General features: G+C 42.0%; 2 protein-coding genes across 2 annotated transcripts; both read right to left on the reverse strand.

Moving 5' to 3' along the window:
* Nucleotides 1–41: 41 nt before the first annotated feature.
* Nucleotides 42–5,389, reverse strand: lrr1 (leucine rich repeat protein 1). Its single transcript, XM_034125663.1, has 5 exons — nt 4,828–5,389; nt 3,586–3,684; nt 2,486–2,738; nt 1,134–1,608; nt 42–323 (listed from the first exon to the last, which is right to left on the reverse strand). Exons 1-5 carry the CDS (start codon nt 5,008–5,010, stop codon nt 68–70), a joined length of 1,266 nt encoding a protein of 421 aa, XP_033981554.1. The 5' UTR covers nt 5,011–5,389; the 3' UTR covers nt 42–67.
* Nucleotides 5,390–6,559: 1,170 nt separating this feature from the next.
* On the reverse strand, nt 6,560–12,309 carry LOC117475522 (transmembrane protein 151B). The gene is made up of 2 exons (XM_034121806.1): nt 11,656–12,309; nt 6,560–9,538 (listed from the first exon to the last, which is right to left on the reverse strand). The coding sequence occupies exons 1-2, from the start codon at nt 11,776–11,778 to the stop codon at nt 7,925–7,927; spliced, it is 1,737 nt and encodes a 578-aa protein (XP_033977697.1). The 5' UTR covers nt 11,779–12,309; the 3' UTR covers nt 6,560–7,924.
* Between the last annotated feature and the right edge of the window lie 24 nt (nt 12,310–12,333).

Below are 12,333 nucleotides of genomic sequence, written 5' to 3' on the forward strand. Positions count from 1 at the left end.
CCAACAGTATCTCAAATCCAAAATCCACAGCAGTTTTGGTGTGTCCAAAAAAAGAGTTTGTTCTTCATCATCTGATTCCTCTCTGGAGGGACTTGTCTAAAAACTCAGAGTAGCAGGATAGGGAGCAGAAGTACTGCTGCACCGGAGCATCTGTGCCCCCCATGTCGTCCACCAGGACCACCGTGTGGGACACCTGGTGCAGGTTCATGCTGACCGCCGTCTTGATGAAGTAATTGAGGCAGACACGGCCACACTCGCAGGTCTTCGCTACTTCCAGGTCCCGACACAGGTGGGCCGGGATGAGGTGAGGTCCGTATGGTAACCTGAGAGGAGAGTAAACAAAAAAACAGTTAAGAGTTATCTGTAGGTATAAAAAATGCAAAGCTCAACATTTCTGAAATTGTAGAGGCACCTTTACATAAAAAAAGTAAGAGATTAAAGATCAAGCAGTAACTTTACAAGAAAACACTTTTTTGATGAGGTTATTTAGAATCAGAATTCCTTTACTCGTCCCACAGAGGGGACATTTACATTTGTTACAGCAAGTAAAGAGACAAATATAGCTTAGTATTAATTAAGAAGCATGCATAAAAATACTAAGATAAAAGTAGAAATTACACAATTTGCATAATACACATCCGGTACCAGTAACAGTTTTTGAAATATAGCAGCCAGGTGAAAGTATTAAAGGTGGAAGTATATATTGCACATTTACGGTATATATATATTGCACATAAGTGGTATTCCACAACAGGGGTGTTTTATGAGTGGGGGGGGGGGGTCTACCAGGGGCCATGATGGTTGAAAAGTAAAGTTCCAACCTTGGAAATATTAGCACTGTGGTTAAAAAAAACCTCAAGTCGTTATTTTAAATACATTTTGACTCTTATTTTTGTGAATTTTAACATTTTCTCTCTCACAAATGTATGATTAACCTCGCAATATATTCAAAAAAAATTCCAGTGAATATGTGACTCTAATCTTGGAGAATACACAGAAATGTCAGAGTCATTCTCTCTAAATAATACCCCTTCCCCTGACCCCTATTTAAACATACAAATATAGATCTTTAAATCTACAGTGGCCCTAATGCGTACAAAGAGTATGACATACTGAATATGTTCAATTCTCACCTGAGGTTGGCCACAGCTCTGGTAGCCAGCTCTTGCAGTGGAAGGGGGAACGTGAGTTTCATGGTGTGGTCCAGAGGGTTAGGTTGGACAAACGGATTTCCAAACAGGTCCAGGTTTTCCAGACTCAGCTTACGGAAGTCACCTGGCAACACAGCTAGCTGGTTATGCGCCGCGGACAGGAACCTCAGCGAGGAGAGCCGGCCCACGTGGAAGGGCAGACAGACAAGCTCGTTGTCGTCCAGTTTGAGGTTCACCAGTTCTTTGAGCTGGCAGAACTGAGCGGGGAGGGAGCGCAGGCGGTTCTGGCTGAGGTCCAGCAGCTGCAGGGTGCGCTGCAGCGTGGACAGGCAGAGCGCCTCGCTGAAGGCCTCCAGGTGGTTGTTGTGCAGGATGAGCTCCGAGAGGCAGCCCAGGTCACCGATGGTGGCGGGGAGTTTCTTGATGTGGTTGTTACTAAGGTCAAGCTTCCGGAGAGCTGCAAAAACAAAAATACCACAACTTAAAGGTGGGGTAGGTAAGTTTGAGAAACCGGCTCGAGATACACTTTTTGTTATATTCCATGGAATGCTCTTAACATCCCGATAGCAATGAATATCTTAAGTGCTTTGATAAAAAATCCATAAAAAAATGTCATCTGTGGAAGCCGTAGTACTGTAAAAAGCACGACCAATCATTTTAGCCGGGCCGGCTAAAATAACTGGATGGCCTACCTGCCTGTCAGCCTTCCATCTGTGCACAAACTTATCTCGTGCCCTCATTGGTCATGTGCGCGTTCGTGTGTGTTGGAGGAGGAGGGGCTCTGTAAGGAAGTGGCAGATTTTTTCCGGTTGTGTATTTTCAAATTCCAGCGCACTCGAGCTGGTTTCTCCAAAATGACCTACCCCACCTTTAAGAAGGGCAATCAAGTTATATAATTTGCATTTACATAAAGTAGCATTTTTTTAAAGAATGGCAACAGTAATTGAGACAATCAAATGTCTTCCCCAGGAGGAATTGATGTGTGCTGCTCTATGTATTGTATCTTGTTGTGGGAAAAACTGAAAATCTAAATAAACATATTGCTTTAAAAATAAAAATAAATCCTACATTTGTCACTATGCTAATCATCAAGATCACTTTCCCAAACTTCCAAAAGCTTCTTCCAGTGACTAGACAAAACACAACCATTGTCAAAGAATATGTAGAAACTATGATAACTACTGTAAACTGACCTCATTGGCTAAAATAGGGAAATAGCCCATTTAACATTTTCCATAAAAATAATTTGTGCATAAACAGAATGTAAATCGAGTTTTATCAAACTCAATAGGCATAAATATATTTGTTTGTGTGACCCGATCGCCTTACTCTACCTTTCAGGGACAGCATCCTCATGTCCACGCGGGACAGCTTGCAGTAGGACACCTGCAGCTGCTCCAGAGAGTAGGGGAAGCTGGAGGTGAGGGGGTAGTCCTTTTTGGAGACGATGCTGAGCTTCTTCTTGGGTTGCTCCACATCTCTGGCACGAACAGGAGTGAGCGTGGAGAGAGGAAGGCTGCTGGCGTCACTCCCTCTGTCTGCCAGACGAGCAGCTGATAGGAAGTTCTTTAAGCTGTTTGCATCAGCCTGCAAATAAATAAATACATTAACTAACATGTGGATTTGTAGGTGAGAAACACAGCACAGGTTCTCAGGTAGTCTTGTATGACCGGATTCCTGAAAATACCTGACCTATTTTCCTGTAATCTATCTTGACACACTTACTTTAAAAGAACATTATGTCTGCTAAACTAAATTCCCTTTTAACATTATGTATACAATTGTGAGTGTCATGTTAACATTTAACATTCAACACTTATTTCATGTTTGGAAATGTAAACTCTGGGCTTTTTGAGGAATTTGAAATCATTAAATGTTTTGTTTTTTATCTCAAGTCAACCTTTAATAAGAATTCCCAATAAATGTGATACATTATTGTTCAAAATGTTATTATGCTATGGTCAGGACATGTTATTACAGTATTAGCCTAGCTATCACATTACTGGGTTTAATCCTGATCTGGTTAGGGGACATTTTTTGAATATTGCCACATATGTGGGTGATACAGTGTGTTAATTCAAAAGTATTTATGTACGTATTTATTAAGTAATTACATAATTTCCCACTGTTTGGGAACCAGTTTTCTCTGTCTACCTGCATAAAGTGGCATTAGTCTGTTTGTGGGTGTGTGCGTGCTCTTCATTCAACACGGCAGGTTGAAATATGTTAGAATCTAGGCGAAAGGTCACCGCTGACCTCAAAACAGCCAGGAGGGCTTTACAGCGACTGAGAACAATGAGGCTGCATCAACAACCCAGTCACAACAACCCGATGTGCCTGTCTGGTGATAAATGAGCGAGTGGACAAAAAACAACAACCGGTCTTCACTTGTAACAACCTTTAAAATGTAGTTACAACATGTTGGATGGCATACCTTGCTCAAACAAATGTCCACAGCTGGTTCCTTTATTCTCACAGTGGCCTTGCCTTCCTCCACAAACCAAGTGAAGAACTTCTCTATGTTGTCTTTCAGCTGCAAGAGAAAGTTGGCAAATGTCAGTGATAGAAAATACATGACACAACAACGAGAGAGCTTTTCACTGTCTCAACAAGTGCAGACAAATACTGAAAGCTTTGAACAAGATGGTAAACATGCAGGTGTTTGTCTTGGCAGCTGTGAGATTTAAATTGAGTACTCGAAAGCAATGTTTGAGACAGTGAAAATATACTCTTAGGGTTTTTAATCCATGTCTTTCTGGGAAAGATAATGATGAATAATATAAAAATTAGCTTTATCATATGACACATGGGGTTGAGTTAATGAAACCAAAATATATAATCCAAGTTACTGCAATGTGTTGTGTGACACATAAAAGCAATGCTTCTGATTCTGTCCATTTCTTTTATATGTGCATTGTTCGTCTGCTGTTGAGCCCTGTCAAAGGGGAATAGTACTTGCTTTATGACAGACAATAAAGTTTAATCTTATCTTCTACCCAAACAATGCTCTTTAAGTCAACCACTGGCTGATTCAGGCAAATATTATCATTCTGTTTAAAAAAGAAAATGTCCTGTCAAATGCATGCTGGGAAGGGGTTTCAGTCCCCTTCCTGGATGGATGGACTACATAAACATACCCTAAAAATAACAAGAACTTATAATTATTGGAAAGAATACATGTAAAATAAACATTCTTTTACAATACACAAAAGAAAAATTCACATTATATTTCACATGCAGCTTTTGTTTTGGTACTTCTACCCCACTTCAAATCACAGGTAAATCATGTACTTTTACTCTACTAAATGTATTTAGTTACTTTTGTTTAATGATTTGAAATATAATATATTTTAAAACTTAAATAAGACTTAAGTAAGTGACACCTAGAGTAACATTCACAAAAGCTACCCTGCAGTAGACAAAGTAATAAAAACTAGCTGCACCTTTACCAGCTTTGATAACACTCTAATTCATTAATAATTACAATCAAAACATGTAACTTATATTATTCGGAATGGGAATGTTGATGTATATTTGATGGTTATACTGATGCAGGACTTGTACTTGTAACAGAGTATTCCTACACTCTGGTACTTCTACACAGTCCAACATCTGATTACTTCTTCCATCTCTGGCAGCATCCTCACAGTTCAGACAGAGATCAGCAGACACTGACCTTGTACTTGGAGCCTGCTCTGTCTTTCGCTGTGCAGATCATCATGTAGATGTTGCTGCGATGACTTGTCTTATCCACATGTTTCCCGATGGACAGCACCGCTCTGACCCCCTTCCCTCGGTTCCTAATCCCAAACGAGGGGAGCATCCGATTCACCACCTCCACATCACACTGCAGCTTCATCGCAACCGAAGACTTAATACAAAACAAACACTTAAAGGTCCGGCCTAAAATGCCGAGTCAGAGGAGATGTGTTAAATGCATACTGGAGAAGAAACAGAAACTTCCGCGAAATAAGTAACGTCATGGAGTTTAGAGACACATCTTCACGGATGTCAACAACAACCAGAGCTGGCGCGTCTCTACCGGACAGCAGCAGCTCCTGGACGCCCGTGAAGATACGACATACAGCGGGGACACTTTGAGGCTTCACCGGGCAGCTACCGGGAGCCTGTCGGTATCTTGACGGAGAGTAAAAGCTGTGGGACAGGTCTCCGTTGGCAGTTGGCTGCTGGTTAGCTACCGTTAGCATGATCGGGCGCGCGCAGGAAGTGACGTCATGGAATAGCTGGTTAAACTCTTTATATATACAGTCTATGGTTAAACTCAGCGCGGGATCCGTTAGCAGGAAAGGGAAAGACAGACGTGTTTTTAATGGACTAAAAGGGACTATAGACTTTATTTACTCATTCACTGTAGGACTGTACAATGTTGTTGTACTAACATGTGTATTTACAATATACTTAACTACATTTCCAAGGCTTTACTCTTTTGTTAGTTTTAACAATTATATGAACAAAATGAAGAAAAATACCGACTATTATTATTATTATAACAACAAACAAATAAACCAACAAAAATAAATAAATGTGTCAGTGACTTATTCAGACCAATGTCTGGGTATATTTGAGTGACTGACATAATTGTTTAGTCACAAATGTAAGATAATCAAAAGTAACAATTACAATTCATATCTTATACACATAATGGATTTGTATTAATATTTTTGAAACAGTAGTTTCATATACTGTATGATATAACATTCTTCAATTAGTTTGGTCTGGTGGCCTGATATCTAAAAAACAAAATGTCTTGTTTCATATTCACTTTTCGGTTTGTCTATCTATACGTTTATATATATTTTGAAATCGTGAACATAAAAATATGTCAGGTCCCAGAGAATGGTGACGACTTGCCTAACCAGAAAAAGGGGGATTTGAGATGTTATTCACAAAAACATGTTATACTTCTTCTCTTCCCTCTTATTTTGTATTTACATCCTGTATGTTGCCCAGATGACACTCAAACAACACGCTTTAAAGCTTTTGATTTCATAAATGGTTTATTTAAACCAACAACCCTCCGTCTAACAACAATGGAAAGCTAAGGTTTGTCTGAATGTCAGTGTTTCTTTGTAGTTGTACATTTGTACTTGAGTCTGAGTGTGTCTGACATCGTCTCCTCACATCAAAGATCACAGGAGAAACTTATCTCACTCCTTCCAATTCATCTTCAGTATGAACACACACAAGGATGTGCATTCGTTAGCAACATTAAACTAAAATAAAAAAACGTGCCACATGCAGTGATATAAATTATGCATTTCATTAAAGTGAATTAAACCCCCACAATCCTGTCCTGTTAGATGACTCATCATACTATTTCATATTTTTTCGCATTTGAAAGTGCTTCCTTCAATCTGACAGGGTGCAGTAAACTTATAAACAAACAATCATTTTTGAGAATTTTTTTATTGCTTACACTTTGACATTCTTTTCATGTTCTCACTCATAAATGAAAGCATTGGCTTTTTAATAATTTCTATGAAAAAACTAAACAGAATACATATGTCTTTGGTTTCACTATTAATCAACTAAAAAAGACAATACATTTAGTAACAACATGCAACTTGTCTTTGTTCTTCTTCTAGTCTGAGATATGCCTCTAAGTTGCACACATCTTACACATATAAAAACACAAACATAGTCAATGTAGGAACTGGTTAAGATTTGCATCATGTGTTTTTTCAGAAATATAAGAAAACAGTGGGATGCAGGCGTCGTGCATTTTTCATGTATCAGTGTTGTGTGCACCATTTAGTCAAGTTTTTATTTTTGTCATCATACACACTGTAGTGTGAGTAGATAGAGTGTAGCTGCTACAAAGGGTGTATGACAATGCAGAGGTGATTTAGATACATATGGACATGTGCAATTCAATACTCTGACCTTTTGGTGACTTTGTTAAAAAATAGAGGTTTGTATTTAGAAGAATAGTTTATATTGCTTGTAGTGGGGTTTCATGAAGTACTTATCAGTACTATTACCTAAGTATTACCTACAGAAGATGGCAGAGGTCACACCCCCAGTTGGGAGAAACAGGCCCACCTGATAACATCAATATCAGTATAAGTGAACAATATATTTTGAGTAGTTTCAGCGCTTAACCTGACTGCCCTTTCAGGTGAAGAACAGAAGCCGTCGTCCATGCCCTCTTCAAGGCCACCAAATGTAAGTGACAGAAACAACACATTTACCTCGCACAACACAGGAGTTGTTGGGCAACAACTGCCTCGATTGGTTAGTAATTCGTATTATTGTGTAACTTTGGTTAATTTAGATTGACTAAAGTCACCCAATAACAGACTGACCGACAGTTACTATATAAAGATGTATATTATATTCTATGTAGTCTATGCCAGCATAGACTAGTCTGGTGGCTTTAAAGAGAGAAAAGATAACAGCTTCAGTTACCTGTAAAAAAGGGCAGTCGCCGGAAAGGTAAAGGGGTACAAAATATTCTATATGATTATTTTAGTTGGCTTAAATATGTTTTGATACTGGCCCTAACACAACAGTTGGCTAAATTGCTTACATTTTGGGATGCTACTCTGTGCCGACCCCATCTACTGTAGCTAATACACTCTGTGTGAATTATTCAATCGTACAACCCTACGTCCAACAATCAAAACTATCACCTTGAACCTTTTTTATATGTGGAATTTTTTGAAACAGCTCCATAAATCAAAAATGTCATTCTGTCTATGGAGCAAACATGTGAATCCATCTTGGCTCATCAATAAGTGTCCTAGTGTCCTTCACAGATCCGTCTCTACAAAGGACGACCCTCTTCGTATGTAATATCGCCTCACTTCCCTCCCGTCCTCACCCCCACAGCCCTCAGGCCTATGCACGATGAGCACAGGGAAGAAGCGGGCGTCCCTATAGGTGGGCGGACTGTCGCTGAGGGCCAGCTGGCTGGAGTCAGACCTGCAGCACGGCTCCTCCACGCAGCAGGGGTCCGTCAGGTTGCTGCTGCGGCTCCCCCACAGAGCCACGGTGCGGTGGGAGCCGTACATGCGGCAGAGAGAGAAGCGGGAGGTGTCCGAGGAGAGGTGGGAGTGTAGCAGCGCTCCCCGGCAGGAGAAGATGGAGGAGCAGCTGGAGCTGGTGACGAACCTCCTCCTTCCTCCTCCATCACCTCCTTCAGTCGGCTCCCTGCATTGCTCGCAGTCCTCCTGGCTTTGCAGGGCACCGTAACTCTGAGCAGTCTGGCTGCCCTCGAGGAGGAAGCAGTTTGAGGAGGAGTTGCATTCAGTGTCTGGTAAGGAGTTAGAGTCGGCTGTGCTCATGTTTATCAGTACAGCCTCAGAGTAGCTAGGGATCACCTGGCGGTTACAGCGTATGTGCCACTCCATCTCAGTGCTGTCCAGGGTGTCTACTCTGGGAATAACACACCCAGTATTAGGCCTGTCTTCATCGAGAGGAGACGGGCTGTACTCTAACCCGAATAGTTTCTCTATGCGGTAGTGCACATAGGCAGTGCGGTACTCTATCAGCACTCTCAGAGGCCACGACAGCATGAGCAGAGCTGCCAGCCAGAAGGCCACCTGCGAGCTGTACCAAGGCAACCGGTCAGGGTCCACATAGGCTATCAGGTTTTCTCTGAAGTCCACGTTCTTCAGCTGCATGCCCTCCCTGGCCTCCATGTAATCGTCCAAACCCTCGATTTCAGAGAAGAACCTGGCTCTCTGGTTGAGGTAATCGTTTTCTGGCCCGGCCTCTGTGAAGCTGAAGCATTTAGTGAAGCGCAGGCGAGTCGCCGGAAGTCCCTCCAAGCCCATGAGGTCACGTGACACATCTTTCATCCCGCAGCGGCCAAAGTCAAACTCCCCCTCGGCCACATGCGTGTTCACCCTCTCATGGTACACCTGCATGGTGGTGTAGGCGTCTCCATTGCGATATCGAGTGACCTGACGGGTCCGACGGACAAAGTGGTAGCTGATGGCCTTCCACCAAATGCAGGGTTGGGCCTGTCTCATGTGCAGCACGCGCTCGTACACGCTGTCCACGTCTGCTTTGCTCTGCAGCTCGCTCCTCGCTCTGCAGTGCCAGCACTCCACCATGTATAAGACGTAGAGCATGAGCAGGAAGGCCAGAGGGATGTAGATGTAGCCGTCAGAGCAAGGGCTATCATGGTAGATCATTGAGTGTCCGCTGACACCCATCCCAGAGGCGCCCCGCAGGGAGGAGGTGAAAGAGGCCGAGAATGAGGAGGTGAGGGCCGAATTGAAGCTGATTTTGGTGACCCGGGTCAGCTGGCACCAGGCCACGGCGCCCAGGCAGCTGTACATGAGCAGAGAGAGCAGCAGGCAGCGCCAATGGGACTCCCGGCACACACAGGCACCGAGGGATTGCTTCACAGGACGTTGCTGCAGAGAGAGAAAGAGTAATGAGGAAAAGGCACTCAGAGCAATGAGGCCATTAAACCTGGCGACGACAAGCTGTAGAAATGCAAATGAACGGGGCAGCACTGGCCAGGCTTTCCCATACCTAAGCATAAAGTAAATCAAAATAAAGAAAGCGCAGTGGAGTTCAACCACGTAGTGTTCCTGGGAGGCTGTGAGTCAAAGCAGCCGACATAAATAAACATTCACTAAGGTGTTTTCACACATCTATCTCTGAAATTAATTGAATTTATATTGCCTGTGGGAGAAATGTACTACTACATTTGACACAGTAATATTCCAGGGTAACACTATAAAACATCATCATTAAACCCTTCGAAATGAAAACCCAATGGTAGAAATTAATCATGCAACTAATTCAATATTTCTATTATCGATGTTTCTGCAGATTGTTTACTAGATTCATCAATTAATGTCAGAAATAGTGAAAATGTCCATCACAGTTTTTGCCCAATATTATGTATTTTCAAATTTCATTTTGACTCAAATGTATTGACTCATACTTAACTTAACTATATCTCATTTGAGCTATCTCTGGGCGTTCTGCTGCATACGTAGTCTTTTTTTATATTTTCATAAAAATATTGTATTATTTTGACTTAAGTAAAATTTGAAATACTATTGCACAGCATGTTCTTTATGTACATATGTTTTTATTGGATTTTCTGCTTATGTTGTGGGCTTTTTCGTCTTTTACCCAATAAATAAATGGTAATATTTCTCCCAGCACAGCTTAAAACAAACACACATGTTGAAGTATTCAGATTTTTTTCAAGCATCTCTGCTCTACACGTATCTGCTGAGTATTTGGTGGATAGCTCGGGGCAGAGAAACAGAAAGTGCTCACACTTGCAATACTGACCGCAAGTTTAATTGTCCCATTCAGCAGAGACACACTTGCCTAAAGCTATTTAATCAGTAACACTAACTGTAAAATACGCTAGTGTGTAACCCTTTATGATTACAGAGATCAAAACATTGCAACATTTAATGTGTGAATCTTCAAGGAGTCTAGTTTAGGAATTCAAAATAAATGTGATCCCACCTTCAAACATTTTTTTCTCCAAACGACTATGATATTCTTTGATATTTTGTCCTGATCTTGTGGTGGCCATGGCCCTCATGATATCCTGTGTTCTTGTTGGCTACCTCTGGTGTTTTATGGAATGAAGCAATTTATGCTGACAACCAGCCCATCCATTACTGCGCTGACACAGGGGTGGGATGTCTCTTTGCTGGTTCCACCTCGCTTATTTATGGGGAAAACAGGGATGCATGTCTTTAGAACCAGAGGATGGACTTTCCAGTTGTCCAGGCTTTCTGACTACAGATTGGACAGATTGTAACACTGTTAGATGATGTTGTTTTATCATGTTTGTAAGTGCAAAACTCGCCCTTCAATTTAACGTTAAACTAATTTAACTAAATATGCGGGTAGATGCATATCTGCAGTATAACATAGGAATTAGCAGTTACATGGACACTGGATCTGATGTAAGACAACTCGTGCTCTCTTACTATCTGTGCATGGCTGGCTGCACAGAGCCAGTCCCCCAGATGGAATCAAAGTAATAACTCTGTGACAGTAAAGTCTGAGGGCATGAAGGAGCAAACACAGACATGCATCTAAAGATCAACACTTAAAATCATGGATATGACTTTGTAAATACAATATTTGCAGCTTAAGAACTCTCTTTAGGAATAAAGTGCATGCATTATGAGAATATCTTTCCATGGATTCTAGTGTCACTGAAATGGATTATTCTCACAAGCAGAGAGGCTGTTTGGCTGCAGGTGGAAGGTTGCACTGAGAGGATGTCAATAAAGGATTTATGTTTCAAGAGGACACAGAGATCAGAATGCATAGGATATAAATCCAAATTCGGAAGGAATGTTATACAATAAGCTTGATGAACTTGCATCTTCAATTGGGCTTATTTGCATTGCACAACAACAATGTTTATGGATCAGAATGTATTGTAATTATTAAAAGTAATCAATTGATCAGAACTATTCATAGCTGATATTTCAAAGGCTTTTGTTCAAAATTCTAAATGAACGTGAGGTATGTGTACACCTACCTCCTCCGGGACATCACTCTCTACCGGTGAGTCCTGCTCATCCTCCTGCTCCTCTTCCTCAGCCTCAGTAGGAGCATCGTTGACCGCCGTGTCCTCCGCAGAGTCCGGATCGGAGGAGAGCATGCTGCACTTTTTCGCATGTCAGAGACAGATTATAAACTCACTCCTTTTTCTTCACTTGCACTAGCTGTCTTGCTCCCCCTTTGTGCGCCCCCTTCAGCTCCACGGCGTCTGGGCCGGAGCCAGCGGGCTGCTGCTGCTGCACGGAGCGGGGGTCCCGCGGTGGTCCCGCCTGGCCGGGCACAAGGGGGCGGGGTTGAGGGATTTCACCGCAGCAAAGACAGCAGCAGTTAACCATGTCGGCGAGGCTTGTTGTCAGTGGCCAGTTTAAATTACCTAATTACATCCATACATTACTGCACAATGTTCATCCAGATGCACGAGCGTTTTCCAGTGTCCCGGAGTAGAGAGATGAAGGATGTGGTTAAACCTACGCGTTACACGACATAAAATAGCGACGATTCGTTAAGATGTTCACCGAAAATGCAGATAAAAGGCGTATGCTTTCTAAGACATAAAATGACCTAAGAATATTTAGGAGAAGGGGGTTGTAGAGGAAAAATGTCGAGGTCGCTTCGCCTTCCTGTCTGTCTATCCTGGTGGAGCTTTTGTTTTGAA

Source organism: Trematomus bernacchii, unplaced genomic scaffold (assembly GCF_902827165.1).
Source record: "Trematomus bernacchii unplaced genomic scaffold, fTreBer1.1, whole genome shotgun sequence".
Taxonomy (NCBI): domain Eukaryota; kingdom Metazoa; phylum Chordata; class Actinopteri; order Perciformes; family Nototheniidae; genus Trematomus; species Trematomus bernacchii.